This window comes from Dermacentor albipictus, chromosome 5 (genome assembly GCF_038994185.2).
Source record: "Dermacentor albipictus isolate Rhodes 1998 colony chromosome 5, USDA_Dalb.pri_finalv2, whole genome shotgun sequence".
NCBI lineage: Eukaryota > Metazoa > Arthropoda > Arachnida > Ixodida > Ixodidae > Dermacentor > Dermacentor albipictus.
The window spans coordinates 155,157,230-155,177,920 of NC_091825.1; the positions used below are offsets into that span (position 1 = coordinate 155,157,230).

The following is a 20,691-nucleotide window of genomic DNA, read 5'->3' on the forward strand; positions in this document are numbered from 1 at the left end:
AAGGGTCTCTAAACATTGTAGTACAGACATTTACATAAAGGTACAAAAGCGTACCTAGTAAGTCTTGAGGATAACGGACCTAGGACTTGTGACCTGACTGACCTATATATGTGGCGTTGAATTCTGAACGACGCGTTGCCACGTGCGTTCATCCTTTTTTCAATTCCGCGGTCTCTCTTTTCCTAGTGGAAGAAAGACTCCGCAAGAGCTAGGTTGCTTCAAGCGCTGTCGTCAATCACTTCTCGATATTCTGCCCAACTATTACTCCGACACCTTATCGATTAAGTAGAGGAATTATAAGTTAACCAATTGAACCTAATTAACTATTTATTTGTACATAATAAAAAATACTCTTGACTTGCATGAATAACTCGTGTAAGCGTACAACCGCGTCCAGTATGAAAGGGAACATCTCATCTGTGTTCGAACAGCAGTTCCTTCAACGTTGCAAGTCACGATCTCGCTCACTGCTATTTGTTATATTGTTCTCCTGCTGAAGAATCCTCTGCTCCTGGAAATTTTCCTCATTACAATAACCGGCTTTGAACACACATCTCGTGTTTCCTTTCGTATTGGACAAAGGAAGGAATGGTAAGGTTGATATTTATTCGTCAAAATACTTTAAAAGAAGACACTTGCATCTAGATCCTCATACCATAATTCCACTTTCACTTTATTCATATTTCGACTTTTCCTTGCAAAATGACAAAACTAACGGCTAATGTCTGAAGGCGCCCACCTGAACCTGACAGAGGACCTATCCCAGTACAATATGAGCTCTGAACAACATCGGCGACATGCTGACGTACAGTACGCATACACAATGGTGAATGTTATCAAATAAAGAGTAACTGAAGAAGTTATACATCTCAATAATGATAATAAAGAACTTTCAAATTCTGAGGAAGATACAAAACACGCACATAAGTGTATAGGCAGAAAATAAAAAGAAAGAAAAGGGGAAACAATTTGGAGGACGCCTAAGCTTCGCCTTTAAGGGTGGAACACGATAGCATTCAGAGACCCCTGACCACTTGCCATGCTTCCCGGCAACTGCAGTTTATGTAACCATAACGTTTACCGGGAAACGCTGGCGGCGAACGCTATGCACGCAGGCAAGCTTTCTGGTAGAAATTCAGTCTCTGCGTGTGTCAGTCTCGTGCTTTTGTTATTACTTTTAAGATTTCAGTCTGAGAAGAGCCAGCATAAAAAATATATGCTTTCGGTGTTTTTTCCATTACATTAGTTTGTGGGCTGCCGCTCTCAAAATTCCGAGGAATAACTTTGCAAAGAATGAAAGACAAAGTATGAGCAACTTTGGTGTTAGAAGAGTGGTTGGACATGCGTGGTTCCAAAATTTGGTTGGAACTTATTTTTGCCGAGGCGCTGGATGCCTGGCGTGGGACGTCGGACTCGGACCCCGGATTTTCTGCGACACGGGGCACTTAAGGCTCTCGCGTTAAAAGAAAGCTTCTGGGTGAGACGACCAGGAACATTGTAGCCAAATTAACAACCACAATGGCTGCCCCAGCGTCTCTCGTCGTGCTACAACGGCCCAGCGCGCCACCGACCAATAGCGGATCACCGGCTGAAGACCCAAAAAGCTGGATGGAGACATACGAAAGGGTCGCGACTCACAACATCTGGAACTCTGAGATCAAGCTGCGCCATGTGTACTGCTCCTTGTGGACCTCGAGGACCTGAATTGAGAACCGGGAGACGACCCTGACGACAGAGGACCTGCTTCACAACGGCTTCCTGCAGCCTTTCACGAGCGTCGTACACAAGGAAAGGGCAGAAGCTCTGCTATAAGCCTGAGTGCAGGTCTCGAACGAGAATCTTGCCATTTACACGGAAAAGATGATGTGCTGCTCCGCCATGGTGACCCGAATATGTCTGAGGAGAAGCAAGTGCATTTCCTCGTGCGAGGAGTCAAGCAAGAACTCATCACCGGATTAATGCGCAATACGCCCAATACAGTTACGCACCTCTCAAGAGAAGCCACGGCCATCGAGAAAACGTTAGATATGCGCAGTAGGCAATACCACCTACACCACCAATTGCTTACGCCGAAGTACGAGGTCCAAGCACTTGGCACCGACGACTTACGTGAGACAATCCGAGAAATTGTACGCGAAGAGCTACAGAGGATGTTCCCAAGGTCACAGCCTCAGGTGGCCTCCATCGCTGATGTCGTGCGAGAAGAAATCGAGCGCTCATTTGGAGTTCCCGAAGTGCCACCATAATCACCATAATCACCATGGCCCATGCTGAATCGATGACATTCACCACCATTGCTCGCTGCCTGGATCCGGGTCCATGACCACGCCAGGGCCCTGTCACGCCGAAATCCCACCGCCAGCTTCTGCAACCGGGTAACGCGTCCTTCTCTATGTAACCTTTGCTTACATCATGATGGTGTAAGAAACAACCCATGTCACGCCGTTCAAGGTGGTTTACGGAAGGAACCCGACGACGGCTTTCGACGCCATGCTGCCATATGTTACCGCGAAAGAGAATGTCGACGTTGCCGCCTATCTGCAATGCGCCGAAGGAGCACAACAACTTCCCCGCCTGCGCGTCAAGAGCCACCAAGGAACGGACAGTCGGCACTACAATTTTCGATGACGCTACGAGGAGTACAAGCCTGGAGACCGTGTTTGGGTTTGGACTCCGATACGCCAACGGGACATAGGGAGTAGCTTTTGCGACGCTATTTCAGACCCTACAAGATTATCCGACATATTGGTTGCGCCAGACGGCATTTCGCACTCACAGCGGTGGCACGCGACATGAAGTCATCCACGTCACGCATCTTAATCCGTTGATCACCTGCTGACGAACTTCAGGACTTTGTTTCTTTGTTGTTGCTTTTCGTTATTACGGTACTTATTTTTTGGTCCTGGCTTTGTTTGCAGCATCGGGACAATGCTGTTTACAAGGGGGAATCGATACATAGTTATCTTGCTCCTGTGACCACTTTTCATTGGCCAACAAATGTTGAACATATATAATCGCTCGGCGTAGTACACGCCTGTATGTATCGCAGTTCCCCGAGTGTTATCGATAGTTCTATCGATTGTCTTTGAACCCTGTGTAATCTGATCGTATGCGCGACGCAGATTGTGTAGTACTACCTTCTGGAAGGCATGCGCCCACCAGCGATTGCACTGGAACATTCGACGAGTCATGTATAAAAGCTGACGCGCTTGACCGACAGAAATTATTACGACGATCGCCGACTACGCTCGCCGCTGCCGTACTTTTTACCATACCAGCCTGTTTTTCTGGGCACAGGTTAACCCAATAAAGAGCTGGTTTCGTTACACACAGTTTTACAGTGAAGCTGTTTATTCGGACCCTGTGGCGACGTTGTCGTACCTCGCTAAAAGGGGGCCCCGTGACATAGCCGGGAAGGAAAAGAGCTCAACAGGGGAAAGGGGTTGCAGTGTCCCCTTTCCCCCTTTGAGAATGCTATCTCATACGGTTGTCACACGGCGGATTTTCGGCGATTGAGTCAGATCGGCATGGAATTTTTCGACAATTCATTCCATCCTACCGCGAAAGAAACAAACGTTATGTTGGTGGTTTGCGGCCAACGAACAGTGCCCAGCGATTGAAACGCGATACTAGGAGAAAAGAGGGGACACTCCGCGAAAACTGGCAACAGGAATCACGCCACTCCTAGTGTTAATTCCGTCTGTTAGTTGACGCGAGCATTGGAAAAAAAGAATGTAAAATGAACTTACAGACAACGTTTTATTATTTTTATTCCTTCCCGCTAAAACTAAAAAGTTTTGCGCATAAATGAACGTATACATCGTGACCCATTTTTCTTGCGTTACCTAGCAACAAGCTAGCGGCACGCCAGACGCGCCATATGATGCATCATGCACCAGACGTGCCACCGAAGCGAGCAAGGCCGCCTGCGCATGTGAAGTTCGTCTGTTCGGCGACCAGTCTCTATTGGATGTCACCCGTTTGTTAGGCTCCCGGCGTTTTCTTGCGCTCCTTCTGCATTTCGACACAGCACCACTGCACTATTAGACTATGGCAAGGTGAGAAATTTCGTTTGACCGCCTTCGATGCATTTGAACCAAATTTAGGCTTATGGCAAAAAACCGAGACTATAGTGATGCAGTTAGCGAAAAACAGCTCGGCAGTTCTGGCGCAGTTAATTTGAGTTGATAACTCGCACTGAGAAATGTTTGCGATGTTTTTCATGAGCTCCAACATTATTGTAATTTATTTCGGTAGTTTTTGGGCACGCCTGCCGCACCTGGATATGTGACGCAGTTAGCGAAATGCAGTTCGACAGTGGTGACGGTTTCGCGTGTACTGAATCTTACTGGGCCAATTTCGTGACGCTTTTCCCGACCCTCAACATTATTGTATTTAATTTCGTAACATTTTGGGATATTTTTTTAGGCATGCTCGCCGCGCCTGGGTTTGTGAAGCAGTTAGCAAAAAAGCAAGCCGGCCGTGGTGACAGTTTGACGTGTACCGAATTTTAGTTGGGCAAGTTTGTGACGCTTTTTATGGCCCTGCAACAACACATACCTTCTTTCGGTGCTCACGCTAGTCGAAAACGCGACGAGCGATTGCCAAGAGTGATCATACGGGGGTGTGTTGCTTGCGCCCGCAGGACGCGTAAAAGATAACGCAGAGGAGCTCAAAAACCAAGAACTTGACAATTCTGTCTCCTGAGCGACTGAAAAGAGGCTTTGCACCCACGAATTTGTCTTGAATGCACCTAGAAGGCATTCTGCGAGCGTGTAAGATGGTCTGGCTGAGAGCTTGTGTTGTGGTCACCTCTCTGTACGTACGTGGCGTACCATCACGTCGACTGAGGCCAAGTCATTTTTGGAAACGCGCAGTCACCCGTGTATTAGTGCTCTTAAAGTGCAGGAAATAATGCCCGGGAAGGGAGGGATGCTTGAAAATCGGATGTTTTCTTATTTTATGGCATTATTTGGGAGGAGCCTGTTTGCTAAGAAATGAATGTAAAAGTGATTTTATCTGTAAAGCCGCCTATTCACCACTTACGCACGTTTCTACATTATTTTCTCTCTCTCTTCGTCTCTACACGCAATATTCCTGTTAGGTCAATATACCAAAATGATGCATGCTTGTAATTATCTTTTTTCCAGCTAATGGGGTCCCGTGGAGATTCGTGCGGCAATGACTGCTGCTTATACCTGGTGCCACAACTTTAGATGAATACACAAGAAGCCCGGAACGAGCATTTATATAGAGCAAAATCAACATTTCATCATTTCAGAAGACGTCTTCTGTTTACTTTATAAAATTGCACGTGGCACAGATTCGGTGAAGGTTTGTAAACATCGTTCGCAATCATTTTTACTAAATAATAAAATGGTACTGCGCCAAGGTCGCGCGTGGTTCAGCAGTAGAAGCGAAAAAATAAATGCCGCGCCGATCAGCGGAGCCGGCGTAGTGTGATGCCAGCTGGCGTTCAACACGCGCGCGCCCACAACCGAAACCGGAAGGTGTTATTACCATCCGCTTGGTGCGCTACAGTCAATTCGGCCTCATGGCTCTATGGGAGTGTCCGCACTCGTTGAATCTCTTTCTGTAAGCTAGGAGCGCGTGCCTGCCGACACTTCATGCGCTAGCAAGAAATGCCGGCAGCCACGTCAATCGTCAAACCAATCGAACCAATCGTCAAAACGATTTCAGCGCTTGCATTTCCAACGGTAGCCCTTGCGCCCAATATACGGAGCTTTGGATTAGTGGTTCCGCACGTTCGATCCCAACTACAAAACTATGGGAAGACCACGAGAAGTGCATACTCCTGAGGAAGTAGCTGCCTACCGCGAGCAGTCAGCCAGAGTTGGCTCAAACAAACAAAAAAAGAAAAGAGAGAAATAAAGAGAAAGAGAGTAGAAAGGTGAAAGAAAAGGAAACGCTGGGAGAAACGCAAAAAAAAGGCACTCCTAAAGCATATTCACCACGCGAAGCACGCGAAAGCGAAAATGAGGTGAAAGAATGATGAAACAAAATACAATATATGTATATATTGCTTGCAAAGTTTGACTTGCATGGTGTAACACTCGATGTAACATTTAGTAAAGCAATCAACGGTGCTAGTTGGTGGACCTTCATGATTATATTGCGTTTACTGTTACACACTTCGTCTGTGTAACACAAAGCGCAGTATAATCATCAACTCGGTGTAGCTCACACAGCTTCGCTGTTCGACGATTTTTACGGACTGGAAGGGGCGTTGATTTTTCCTACTGTTTTCTTCACAGCCACTATAATGTCACAATATTTTTTTTTAATTTTCAATAAACATATCATGTAAAAAGAAAGCGAAGCGTCTGGGCCCTAAGCGGTAGAGCAACGGTCTGCTGAGCTGGGTCCCTCCCGTTTAAGTCCCACCATCGGTTGCGAATTTCTTTACTAATGACAGCTTATAATAAAAGCGTTTTGACATATTCGTGATGCATATACCCGGTGTGGCAATGCACAAAATGTCACAGCTTCTTTCTCCGCTGAGAGATCCAGTCAGTCACGCCATACCCGAGGGAAGTATAGGCAGCGAAAGCTACGCGTTAAGATACATCCGTCACAGCTGACCAACAGATGCTGCACGTTTGTTAGTGTTTTCCAAATTATAAAGTCACAATGTGAGAATGAGTCGTTTCGGTTGACGTCATGAAGAGGAATTTGTCAATCTGTTCATCGTCGAAGAACGCGCGTAAGCAGAAAATGCATGTTGTCCAATGGCAAGAGTAGATAAGCCGTGTTTATCGATGAAATAGATAATTGTTGGCCAATAAAAATGGTGAAGAAGCAAAAGTAGCACACATATAGGAATATGCAGTATAGTTGTCCCGTGTTTTGCTTTTGTAGAAACATTTAAAGGGAGAGCTTAAACTTCTAGCACAACTTAACGCGTGTCAAGCGGCATATTCTTTGTTACATAAGGATTCTGAGGCACTCAGCAGTAATAAATTCATGACCAGTATTTGTTCCATTCATTCAATCCACATGCGCTGAATAGTTAAAATAAAAGTACACCATGGCGAGTCTAGCGCGGACTAAGGAAGAAGAAAAGAGCGAATGTACGCAGACTTTACTACTCGATTGCAATATGTACCATGCTGTATTCTGGCATCTATTGGTGATGTTATTGCACTACAGTCGCTTGTATGAGGTATTGCTCATGATAACAGAAAGCATCGTGATCCACAAGAAAATCTTGCCTTGCAGATTAACGTGGTTTTTATGTGATTTAAATGTAGTTAATTTGAAACGGAAATACAACGATGAAAGTTTGTATGCTAAAGGCTGCACTATTAAACATGCGCGCACTAGTCGCAACAATGGCCGGCTTCGAGAATCGCATGTGCTAGAAATGTCTTGCGATTTCTCGAATGCACCGATTGTAATAGAAGTATGAACGTGAGGGACTCGACGACAAATCTCAATCTTGAGTGAACGCAAGCAATCACAAGAATCGCATAAGATTGTGTATGTTATGCAATCCTTCCTTTTATACGTGAACGTTCTACGTGTGTAAAAGATGCTTGATGTCTGTTAACGAGCACTAATGCCGAAGGGCATGACGAATTACGTATTTTACATCTGTAACGAGCCCAGAATGACCGTAAATCTAATTCGCTCATTCGTTCATTATCACAACAAAGCAGTCGCATTTTTTACGTTTGCACTCAACAGGCACGAAACTTGCAGGCTTAACAAATTGTGATAAATAAAGTAACTCACAATTAACTTATCTTAGAAATGGTTGTTCATACTGCGGGCAATCTATGAGCAAGCGTTCCACAGAGGCATCTGGGGCGTCACAGTATGTCCCGTTGGAGGTTGTCTTCCCATTTATTCGGCGCAAAAACTGAATTGTGCAGGCAACATCCAGTCGTAAACAGTGCAGAAGGACATGTCACTTAGGGTCAATTTTTATGGTGACATAAAACCGCAGATCAGGGTCGGCTAGATACAGCAATGTCGTCTATGTTTGCTTGTTAAACCGTTACCTTCATACAGCAGCTTGCGTAGAGTGCTTGTGGTGTCAAATTGAATGAATTCCAAGGGAGTCATTGCATTCAGTGAGTCAGCATCAGCCACCAGCCGGTTGGTTACTTCATTTCCCGTTACACCAATATGACTGGGAATCCACTTAAAGTGAATTCTCTGGCCTGAATGTGAAGCGATGACCAGTGTCCTTGCGACCGCATAAGCTAGCGAGCAAGAATCGGCATAAAAACAATATTGAGCCTAATACCCGGTTCTGCTTTTGAGTCAGAGTATATGATCCAATTATTATTTACTTTGTTAGCAGCATCGTATTTTGTTGTCGGGAGAATCCGAAATAGTTCTGCCGACGTAGATTACGCCTTGTTCGTCGAACGGTAATTTCTACTTTCATTGCGCGTTGCGTCGTAAAAGGTAGAAGCGGAGCTATTATCTGTTGTGAATTGATCAGTAAATACGAACACACTGCATCTTGCAATCGACTCGTGTACAGGAGCGTCAGAAGCTTAGCTTCTAGGTTTCCTTTTGGTTCACAATTATTTCTTGTAGACTTTGCATGCTTGCGTGCTCGATACATGTGTGTGAGTATTTCTCAAGTGTGTATTCTCATAACCGGCTTTTATGTAGCCCACTTCCCCTCTGCGTGAGGTTAGTAAAAACGAAAACCGAAATGTACAATTACAGAAAAAGAAAGTAATGTCAAGTACCCATAACTTTTCCTAATCCTTAGATTTTGTCTTGGTTTTCTCGACGGTATGTCTTACTCCGTAATTGATATGGTGCCAGTTAGATCCCCCGTTTACCTCAGATAGAAACGATATTAAAAGCACAGGAAAAAGGCGCCTGTCAAAACAATAACGGTAATATGGCTTATTGCAGCCCTCGCCTAATCCCTGCAAGCATAGTCAGGGGGCCAGCGGCTTGACGGGCGCCTTGCGTCAAACCCAGGAACAGCGCTCACCGCCCGCGAGAGGAGTCCTCAATGGAACTTGCCGGTAAAGCCCCTTAACCTCCCCCCCCCCCCCGCCCCTTCCCACAACCCTTGCTTCTCCAGTGTCACGCCAGCGATGCAGTGGAGAAACAAGCAAAAGAAGCAGACGTACAGCCGCGTCTCTCTGGAGGATTCCCCCGTGCTACTACGTCAGCGATAAATAAACACGCATGAAATAAACTCTCGCACGCGCCGGCTTTATTGACATCCCCCTCCCGCTTCCCTGCTGGCTTCGCCGTGGGCCCCCCGCATTAGAGCGCTACCGCCAGCGTCACGTTCCTCCTTTCCGACCTCCGCGTCCTGCGGCGGCGGCGGTGGTGTCGAGAGCGAAAGGACCTTCCGGAGAGAAAGGGGCCTGCGCTACGGCTGAGAAGGCACCGTGAGGAGGAGTGCCGTTACATCCCGCTGTGCCAGAGGGTGAGGCTGAACGGGGGTGACAGGGGCTGAGCGAGAGCACGGCAGAGAGGCGGTGTCCATCGCCCGTCCGCCGCGGTGGCATCTCGGAGAAGGCCTCCCCCACTTTCCTCCCACCACTTCCCCTTCCCTTCGGAAGGCCCGTCCACCTTCTCATTCGTGGCCCATTATTTTCACTTTCGTCCAGGGCCTGTCCTGAATTTCGATATTATTCAGCCGCCGTAGCCGCTCGCCCATCTCGGAAACTTGTTTCTTTGTGGGTTTGTGCTTTGTCTGACTGTCTGCCTTCCTCACCGCCTTTCCAACCTTTGTCCATCTTTGGCTCGTGCTTTCTCTTTTCATTACACCAGGCGTTCTTTTGTTTTCGTTTTTGAAAACTCCCCTCGCGAGAGGTGAGCGCGCGTCTCACCGAGGGGTCCTCGCCCGCTCGTGGTCGACGGGCCGATGGATACCGCGGTCGAGGGTGTGCAGAGAAGAGGGAGAAAGTGTAACGGTCCTCGTGCGAGGATTCACGAGGTCTGGGCCGAGTCACTGCGCGTGGGTATATAAGCTCTTGGGCTCCGGACAGAGAGCATCATTCCCATCGCACGCGTCTTCCAATCTCCTCTCGCGAAACAAACCGTGTTCTTCTTAGTTGCTTTACCACGACCACACCGGTGAAGTTGGCTTCGCTGCGTTAGGGAATCTCCTTCGTGATCACACGTTCCCCCGCACCCACCGCGCTTGGAGTTTGCGCCCACTTGGGACTTGGACCGGGAGCCATGATCTTCTTTAAGGTGAGAAGCCAAGTCAGCGCTGTTCCGTTCAACCAACCCACTAAGGACTGAGAGCTTCGACCCTCGGAAACACAGCTTTCATCAGAGACAGTTATAACAGCTTTAATCCGTCGCCGCTAGACGGCGTTCTTCCCGTGTTATGGTTTGAGGTTTCAATCGCCAGCGTAAGGTTAGAACCCTTGCCCAGAGTTTCTTCCTCGTGGCAAATTTTATCTGCTTCTCCGATTCGACTCAATAATCCTTAGCCTTAATTTCCGCATATCATTTCGATGTCTTAATTATCATAATTAAAGCAGTTCTTCCGCCATCTAACGTTCTCATATTCGAAATATCAATTCCTTGCCTGATATTTTATCGGTAGTTGGCAAGGCAGTCCTCATCCGCTGTAACTACTTACGACGTTTCCCCTAGAATGTTCAGACATTCGAACGCCTGCCACTAGGGTCCGAAAGGTAGCAAGCACAAAAAGCGAGTTTTTATCTTGTCTTTCTCGCCTCATTCAAGAGTAAGAATATTTAGGATTAGATCTTAGACGTCTGGCGCGAGCGTAGTCACTTCTTCGTGGCGCCGTGCAATTATACGAGCGTCAGCTATCTAGAAGGTGCGTGTGTGTGTTAGGAAAAGATGTTATTATGGCAAACAAAGCAATCGTTTTTGAGCGCTATATAAAATTTAATGGTAATGTGCGACTGAATATCAAAAAATCTGAGAAAAGGACTGAAGACCTGAGAAACGAGGGCTGCGTAGCCAGTTTATTGATCATTCTCATGCGCTACAAGAAGCCGGAAAAATGGAAAATTAGTTCTGCGGACACCCGCTAGACAGAGTGTGGCATTAGTATATTTACGTTACCGAAATTCGTGTTCTTATGATTTCAATATTTTTGTTATGACTTATTCTTTTCTTTAAATCCCTATGTGAAAAGGGGTAGCTAGCGCCAATTAAAGGCGACATCGTCTCCTAAATACCATATAATAAAATAAAGAGGTCGGGCCATGAAAGGGAGAAATAACTGTAATGCAGCCGACTGTAGATCGAAACTACAAATTAAATTCAATACGAGTCTCTCATAAAGGAAGTTTCACAGTTGCAAAAAAAAAAAGAGAATTATCCTGGTCAGGGGATCGAGCCCGGGAGCAACGCCTTTCCGGGGCGGCCCTCCCGGATTCAATCCCCCGACCGAGAAGAATTTTTCTTCAATTGCGAAACTTTCTTTATGAGAAACACGCTGTCAGTTTCCTTTGTAGCTTTGTGCTGCAGTCGGGGGAATGACAATTTTCCACTTCGCTACAAGAAGCTAAGCGGGTACTCTTTAATAAGATGAAAAATTACGTTGCATGAAAGAACAACGAGTCAGTATTGCACAGCGTTACGTTTTTAAAATGACAGAGTGGCTGCAGATATACGTTCTCGCCAACAAGCTTTGTTTATGTTACTCTGAGGATGTCCAGATGTTTAAATATTTACCATATAGGCATCTTTCTTGAGTGATCCTGCACTTTGAGAAAAGTTTTGACCTTTGTATAGCGTTGTGAATGGAGGCAACAGACTGTTGATAACAACAACAGCCTTATTACGGAACAATGTGTATTGGTATCTATGTATTAGTGCTTACTCTCTAAACTTTGAAATGTATGCTACCTTTCATTTTGTGTTTACTGTAACAAATGCAAAAAAAATAATACTCAGAACGAATTTTTGTGAGAATGAATTTCGGAGAAGCTCTTCAACTTTTTGCTCATTATTTTGGCTGCCGATGATTCTTTCCTGACAAAGAAAGAAGCTCAGAAGGGTGGAAGATTGACTGGTGTTGCCTTGGGCAGTGCCTACGACGGTCGATAATTTTAGCTACGCCTCTAGCACCCTCGCAGCGATTGTCAGCGCGTTCTGACGACTATATATAGCGGAACCTGATCGACAGCGAACTAGAAAAAGAAGAGACGGCGACCTTACTCTTCCTGTTTTTCAAGTAACCTTGTGCGTATAAACGGAGCAAGACGCCTCAGACGAAGTCATCCATTATGTTCCATAAAAGTGATGGCGTGATTTTCCGCTGAGATGACTGTTCATTCCTTGGGCAAGCGCTTTGATTTCGGGAAAAAAAAAAAGAACGGAAAGAGAATTTAGTTCAAGAGACAACGAGTTGGGGAGGTTAAATAGTTTGTTCAAGGAAGAATAAGAAATGTGTAACGCCAAGGGAACCAGTTTAATGAACAGGTGCAAGTGAAAATTTAGTTCGACGTTTATTGCACTTTCTAAGCTAGAGCATAGTATTTATTGGCGGCAGTTAAATATGATCAAAAGTTAACTGAAAAAGAAAATATAACGAAGCGTAGGCTTAGCGTAGCCTTAGCAGACGTAGCATAACGTAGCATAACAAAGCATAGGCTTAGCGGATGTAGTTAGCGAGACTGAGGATACATGATGTCATACGCTCAAATTACTCCGGAGAAATACTTTCAGCGTTTTGAGAGGGAGAGAGAGAGTGAACGAAGAAGCAGGAAAAGGGCAGGGGCATTACCAAGTCCGTGCTTGGTTGGCTACCATGCACTTGCGGAAGGGGAATGATGGATAACAAAAAGAAAGATAAGAAAGAAATAAAATAAAAAGGGGCAGCCAGCCTGAACCCACTCCCGGAGGAATATTCACTGACAGTCACGGGTTTTAGTTTCTCAACCACCAAAGAAAACATGGTGCAGAGGGCTTGCGTGTTACTACCTACGAGGCCTGCAAATACAGGTTCGTGGCCAATGAGCATGGATGATGTTCTTTCGTAATTTCGCATGCCAGCGATCGTGAACCTTAGCGAAAGAACTTTCAAAAGAGGCAGATGATTCTGCAAACCCTAGTCGCTAAATGTCTGTGGATGGTAGGCCACGGGTAATCAAGAGCTGCTTTCATTTATTCAGCCCGCTTCGTCCTAGCTTGCTCACCCCTATTTCCGGCACCAATCAGGAGCAACAAAAGCAACAAGAAATGCGGAGGAAGGAGATCGGATGCTGCCGGTGCCGTGCGCGCATCTTTCCCGGATCACGAGTCGCACGGGCTTTCGTGACCAAGCCTCGGTCGCGCGCGGGGAAGCCTCCTTGTCCGGTCCGGACGTGGCTATCGGAATGAGAGCGGCGCTGCCCGCGTTCGCCTTTCTATTTATACGGCCCCGTGGCGCCCTTTGCTCCTCGTGCCGGACGGAAAGGATGTGGCGGGAACAAAGAAAAAGAAAAATGACTATGAGACAGGCAGAACGGCAAAGTGGAACCTGGGAACTGCGGTGGGGCCAAATGAAGCCGCCTCTCCTTATTTCGTCGCGGCGTCTACCGTTCCGTACGTTGAGCGCGAAAATGACTCTTCGCGTCTCAGCGGCCTCAACCCGACTTCCCTCCTGAGCCCCCGCTCCGTTTTCGTTATACTGGACGACATCCCCCCAGCGAGTGGCCGTAATGGCTCCCCGTGCCAGTTTTGTGAGCGTTACAAGATGAGTCCACTTAACGTGCTTAAAAGCGGCGCTCGACAAATATCCAGACCATTTGAGCGCACTCCCTCACTCTTTGCCCAACTTCCTCTGGGTCAGCACGGCCTCGCTTAAGTAGGACCTCGGTTGTATGAGTGCTGCGCAAAAAAAAAAAAAAAAAGAAAAGGGGGAAGGGGTACAGTGGTGAACTCAAACAGACGCAGACGTCACTTTCACGATCCTGCAGCTAAGACTGCACGCGTCGCTGTGCAGTACTTCCGATTGGCAACGACAACACTGCCCGTGATCATGATCGCTATCGATGTTTACGTTCGAGACGAGGCTTCTCGTTATCTTTTCTGAATTTGCGAGTGGGAATATCACAGCGAGCGCAGAAGAACGCTATGCATCACTCGATTCCCACCACTCAATTCCCACCCGGAGTTGCCGTTGTTCGTTACCTTCCACGAAGTCGTACCGACAAATTATTTTCATATCTTCGTTTCTCATTTTGTCTACCTTTTCCTCTATATAGTAATATGTCAGTTTATATATATTTTTACCATTCTAGAGCAGAGTTTTCTATTACCCTGTTCCACTCGAACAAGACGCTTTTCTGATTAAAAGGACGGTTTCCTCTTTCTTTCTTTCTTTCTTTCTTTCTTTCTTTCTTTCTTTCTTTCTTTCTTTCTTTCTTTCTTTCTTTCTTTCTTTCTTTCTTTCTTTCTTTCTTTCTTTCTTTCTTTCTTTCTTTCTTCTCGTTTTCACCTTTTACACCTCTAGAATTCTCGGGAACAAAACGGTATATATCTAAATCATTCAATTCCAAAATAGGGTGAAAATCCGAAAAATTACGCATTCATGCTTACGAGGTCTGGTGTTTCCTGAAGAGTTCACCCTAGTTCGCCTGAGAGTTTCATGTCTCCTGCTGACATTCTTATGTGATGTTGGTATGCTGGACGCCTGATGCCGTGCCTGATGACATTGCAAGAGGCATCGTGCAGGTGAAGCAATGGACGATCGCCAGGCAGAACCTGACTGTAGCTACAAATGCCACAGTCAATAATCGTGAGCGGAAACATCAGCTCTCTCGCTCCCATTTCATTTCGGGAGCTAAAATAATTGACACACTTTGCATCATTTGCCTTCGACCAAGAGTGTTTATGTGGTGCTATCCATATTGCTAAGTGAGAAGTGCTTCATCCCGTGCCGAGACGTCCTATTAATTTGTTAAAATTACACCCAGGGGCTGTGCCTAAGCCTCATGGTCGCCGCGGCCCTGGGCGCGGGCGCTTATGGCCGTGGAGGAGGCTATGGTGGAGGCGCTGGTGGTCACCATGGTGGCGGTGGAGGCGCTGGTGGTCACCATGGTGGTGGTGGCGCTGGAGGATTCGGTGGGCATCATGGTGGTAGTGGCGGAGCCGGTGGAGCCGGTGGAGCCGGCGGGGCCGGTGGCTTCGGAGGTCACCATGGTGGTGGCGGAGCAGGCGGAGCAGGCGGTTTCGGAGGCCACCATGGTGGTGGCGCAGGAGGCGGAGGTCTTGGCGGTGGTCTCGGCGGTGGTCTCGGTGGTGGCGGATTTGGTGGACAATATGGTGGTGCAGGAGGTGCCGGAGGCGCAGGTGGCTACGGTGGTTCCCGCGGCGGCGGCGGCGGCGGTGGATATGGTGGAGGAGCCGGTGGAGGTTACGGAGGTGGATCTGGCGGCTACGGAGGTGGTGGTGACTACGTAAGTTTATTTCCGCTTGTAAATAAGTACAGGAGTGCCAGAGGAGAAAGCAGGTGGAAGCGAATAGCACTCAAAAGCATTCAAATGAACCGATGTACGACTTAGGCCCCCACGCTCTTATACCAGGCCAACCCTATGTTGCACCGACAGTGCTTCTTGAACATAATCATTATACCTCAGCAAATATTTGAATAAATACAGTTTCAATAATTATGAAGATACCATTAAATACTTGCAGTTAAATACTTGCATTAAATACTTGCAGTTGTTAAGTGCTGCTCAACAGGCTTTTGGTTTTATCTGGAAAAGCAGAAGGTGGAACAGCGTCATGTCGCTTCGGAAGGTGGGTAATGGAGCATGCCTGTTAACACACATAGGCTGCTTTCTTTTTGAGGTTCCCACATCTATAAAGATCGGTGTTAGCTTACCAATGACACTGCATGACGCCTCACTTACGCTACATTGTTTTTCCCTACATGTTACTTGCCTTCCTAAGGGCAATTACCTTTGTAAAAATCATGCATGATATTCTGTTGTGTTTCATTGAATGCAACAAAATTGAACAATAAAACAACATACTTTCTATAGCGACTTCTGTAAGAACTATAACTAAATTCTCGCTTTTGAACCGTAAATATCCAAGTACGCATTGACAGAGCTGTTTGTTTGCGTGCAGGGACAGCCAACTCCATACAACTTCGGCTACGACGTCAAGGACGAGTACGGCAACAGCCAGAACCGCCAGGAGAGTGGAGACGGCAGCGGCACCGTCAAGGGTAGCTACGGCTACACCGACACCAACGGCATCTACCGCCAAGTTAGTTACGTCGCCGACCAGAACGGATTCCGCGCCGTCGTCAAGACTAACGAGCCGGGAGTGGGACCAGCCAGTCCTGCCGATGCCGAGTTCATCGTCGAGGCACCACCCGCCGGCGTCGTCAGCCAGTACGCCGGAGCCCGCGGCGGCGGAGGATACGGCGGTGCAAGCGGAGCAGGCGGATACGGCGGTGCAGGCGGAGCAGGCGGATACGGCGGTGCAGGCGGAGCAGGCGGATTCGGTGGCACCGGTGGAGCAGGCGGAGCAGGCGGCTACGGAGGAGGACACCACGGTGGCGCCGGCGGATTCGGAGGAGGCCACCACGGGGGTGCCGCTGGCGGCGCTGGAGGCCACCACGGAGGAACTGGTGGAGGCGCTGGCGGGTTCGGAGGCGGTGCCGGTAAATACGGCGGTGGCGCCGGAGGCTACGGTGGCGGTACTGGTGGATACGGAGGAGGCGGGGCTGGTAAATACGGTGGCAGCACTGGTGGATACGGCGGTGGAGCAGGTGGCGCCGGAGGCGGCAGCGGCCCCTGGAAGTACTAGTGGATCTTCGTACATTCCTACCACGCCACACAAGGAGCTTTTTGACACCCTAAAGGGTGCGACCTGTGACCCTCAACCGGAACTAGAGCACCTCTGACACTATGTTTTGTGACGTATTTAATAACAAAAGAGAGGTAGGGAGGACATTCTACTCCGATGCCACTAACGCCATTGTCTCTTGTTGAATCTGAAGGAGAAAATGAGTTATACTCTTATGTTTTCGAAAGTCATTGTAGAAACGCACAATTACTCGATATGTTATGGCGAACAAGACGATGACTGACATACATGGGTATGGTTGATGTCTTCTGAGTGCGTAGTGGTTTCCTAGAGAACAACAGTCGTAGGGTGCTAACGCATACTTTTGGGAACAGAAAAAGTTTACCGTGTTGGCGCGCCGTAGATAACAACGAGCTGAGGGGCTTTCGCTTCAGGCCTTCACCGATTCTCGAGGGCTTCGCACTTGTATACATATGTATGTATTGTGTGTCGTGTTAGGTGCATGTGGAGGGGTGAGCTACCGCTTTGTTGTACTGTGATTTTTCATATAACGAACAGTGACGCATAGGATGATGCTTTCTACACGTCTAAGTCTTAACAGGAGCTTCCGCAAGCATGCCCGTCGCTCGGTCGAGCTGGCTCCCGAGAAGGAAATTAGAGTTTCCATCGGGTCAGTTCTGGGCGTGCAATGGGAATCAGCCTGCACTGTTGTTTGTCTCTTCCGGGTAACGACAGCGAGGCATTACACTGCCTTCATCGTTGTTTGTTTGTGGGTGTGTGTTGGGCGATTCTTTTCTCTTGTGTGTTTGGTAGTTTTCGGGAAGTAAGCTTTGTTTTTCCTGTTGACCCATCACTGTGTTTTTCATTGTGCATTACTGTGGTGCGGTTACTGCCTATAAACATGAGTGCTGTTCTTAGCGTTTGCCTATCCTTCTGTGCTGTACCGTTAGGGAAAATGTACATGTTTTGCGTTGTTTGTTCGTTTTGATGATATTGCCCGTAGTTTTAGGCGCTTGCGTCAATGGGCAAGGGTGTGGCATCTGTTATCAGTTCAATACTCAATGTTCGTATACAAGACGGGGAGGCCCACTGTGGACAGGGGAAATGCCAAACTGTGTTCTGTGACAGCGCATTGTATTTCCTCTTCTGTACATGAGTGAATGTTCTGCAAATGAGATTTGTGACTGTTTCTTACTGCGCTGAGTGGTTGGGTCATGTATCTGAGTTCTCAGATGTGCCTAGAATCTTGTGCAATAAATATTATTTATGTACATTACTCTAGATCAGCGTCATGCTTTACTTCCTGATGAGCTCCTCTATGCCACGAGGGCTCACAGCTATCGAAAAATTCTGGCATCTAACACTCCAGAACATCTCTTACGCGCAGTTTGCATCACTCCTTCATTAGAGCTGCTGTTGCACCAGTTGTTGCGCAGTAGCATTTATATGTATATATATACATATCTGTATTTCGGACACATACTTAATGACACCTAGTTTTCAACGTTGGCCATAAATGGTCAGAAACGTACAACCCACAAATTTGTGGGAATAGCCAAAGAAAGCTCTCGTTTTGATAATTGTGGGATTTAACTTGCCGAAAATGAACAGTGGGTTGTGAGAGACATTGTAGTGGATGGCTAGGGATTATGTTGACCACCCGAGGTTCTTTAAAGTGCGCCCATAACACGAAATTGAACCCTCGATTTCGTGCTCGTTATATATAGCGCTACGTTATAGCCACTGAGTCACCGTGGTGATTCATTATATAATTTAATACATCCAGCTACGCCAGATGTCTACCCTGAATGCGTTAGTGTTCAAATCGAATTCTCTTGCATCATTCATTTTTAAACGTTGACACTGAATTTCTTCAAGTACATCATCATGACCGAACGTATTACGTTACTAGGCAATTTCAGAGGGTGCCTGCTTAAAAGAAGAGCTGGTATTCCGCGGCTGCCAGGAGTGCCTGCATTTGAGCTGAAAGAATCTCGGGGGTCCAACTTCCGGTGACCACCACTATATACGGCGTCTCTCATATCCCGAGAGTTGTCCTGGGACCTTAAAATCAATCAATCAATCAATCAATCAATCAATCAATCAATCAATCAATCAATCAATCAATCAATCAATATTATCCCTTTGTATTTACACTATGCTGTTCAGAGACGCCAAAAATACTTGTCAATTGAATGGGTATAGGAAGTCCGTGTATGGCAAATACTTCCCTTAATGTTATTAGACTATTTCGCTATTATAAGAGGTCACCACTGAGCCTTCAAACTTCATACTAAAATTTCCTTAAGTGGTTAAAAGTGCTCCCAACATAATATTTGCAACAAACAAAAGAATTCTTCTGCCTGTCAAACATCCGCACGTGGAGCAGATTAGACAGTCAAAATGTTCTGCTAGATGCCGAAATGCCATCTCCAGCATTCGTATATTGCACTGGTATGAGGCCATTTGCTGACTAGCCTGTGGCACGAAAAAACAAGGCTTGTTGATGGTAAGCGCATCAATAAAGGCCCCTTTGTAGAGTTCAGAAGCTATATATAGGTAGCCTATTTTGCAAAGCTCGTATCATTTAAGAGCAACTTAAGTTCAAACAGGACAGTTATTCGCTTTCAGTAAAACATTCACAACCCTGCGTGTCATCATACTTCGATGCCGGCATTGCCGTTTCCAATGTTCTCGCGCACTGATTACTTGGCCCTTGCGGCATTAACACAAATGGGGCTCGTGGCGCGGAAGAAGCAGCTGAATCATAACTGGGAGAGAACGCGTCGTGCTAGAGTTTACTCCACTTTCAAGAAATGGCAATTGCGATTTACCTTTGTACTTCTGCGCACAGTATATCACCAGCTCAGAGGAGTAAGCCGTATTCTCTGCACACACAGCTGCGATTTCAAATCATTTCAGTGCTGCTTAGACGTCTTTAATGGCTAGCCTGGTAAAGTAAGCTCAGGAATATAGCTTTTATGAACTCCTCGTCACTTCGTATCGGGATACCTAATCGGGATAACAGAGTGTTCTCTGTGACGTAAGCTGTTCAGAAGAGACCATTAGTCACTGTAGGCATTTGTCGTGCGATTAGTCTGTCTCCGCGCATAACGGCATTTTGGCGCTCTGCGCAAATAGTGACATATGGATATAGGGAAATCTTGTGATAGAAGACTTGTCTTCTAGACTTTGAAACAACTATTATACGGAAGATCTCATACGAAAGAAAGCGACGAATTCGAAAAAATGCAGAGCCCGTGTGCCCCTCACACGAGCAGAGCTGGCACCTCACTTTTTTCATAAGTGGGCCCAACCGTCCGTATTGGTTTAATACATTTACCACTGAGCAGCGTTTCAGGAGAGCTGCAAGCGTCGTCGCACGCATGGAACGCCACACATACACGCTCTGTTTACAGAAACAAAGAAGGGTGCCTCACCATGACGCAGCAAACTCCGACACGTTAAAGGTGTCTCATTAACCGCCGTCCATGGTGGCGTAGTGCCTTGGACTATGCGCTGCTAAGCCTGAGGGCACGGGGTCAAATCCCCAGCGCCCGTGTTCAGATGGAGGCGAAATGCAAAAACGTCCGTTTACCGTGATTTGGGTGCCCGTTAAAGAAGCCCAGGTGGCCAAAGTTATTCTAGAGCCCCCTACTACGGCGTGTCATATAATCATATTGATACAAGGCAGAAACCATCTTTAAACAACGCGCGCAGGTTCGTGCGCACTCCGAGAGGACAACGGCGTATTGGTGAAAAAGACGAAGACATAATGGCACATGCATTCCCGCACACACTCGCATCGTAGGTGACCATTGTCGGAGAGTGCAAGAAGAAAAAGAAGAAGAGGTGAAGCTACGCTCGAGAAAGAAAGAGAAGAAGGCATTCCCATCTCCTGTTCGGAACACGGCAGTCGTCTTTTTATTTACTCCCCGGGCACAATTT

At 47.0% G+C, this 20,691-nt stretch overlaps 1 protein-coding gene across 2 annotated transcripts; it reads left to right on the plus strand.

The window, feature by feature from the left end:
* Positions 1 to 9,987: 9,987 nt before the first annotated feature.
* Positions 9,988 to 18,019, plus strand: LOC135902315 (uncharacterized). 2 transcript variants are annotated; one of them, XM_065432285.2, is made up of 4 exons: positions 9,988 to 10,203; positions 14,898 to 14,973; positions 15,004 to 15,380; positions 16,057 to 18,019. In XM_065432285.2, the coding sequence occupies exons 1-4, from the start codon at positions 10,189 to 10,191 to the stop codon at positions 16,741 to 16,743; spliced, it is 1,155 nt and encodes a 384-aa protein (XP_065288357.1). In that variant the 5' UTR covers positions 9,988 to 10,188; the 3' UTR covers positions 16,744 to 18,019. The 2 variants fall into 2 exon arrangements, with proteins under 2 accessions (XP_065288357.1, XP_065288356.1); XM_065432284.2 differs by having other exon boundaries at positions 14,898 to 15,380.
* Positions 18,020 to 20,691: the final 2,672 nt, after the last annotated feature.

What these genes read in the sequence shown, in the direction of transcription:
- LOC135902315 (XM_065432284.2), top strand. An exon ending in ACGGAGGTGGTGGTGACTAC is followed by an intron (nt 15,381 to 16,056) that starts GTAAGTTTATTT and finishes GTTTGCGTGCAG; the next exon opens with GGACAGCCAACTCCATACAA.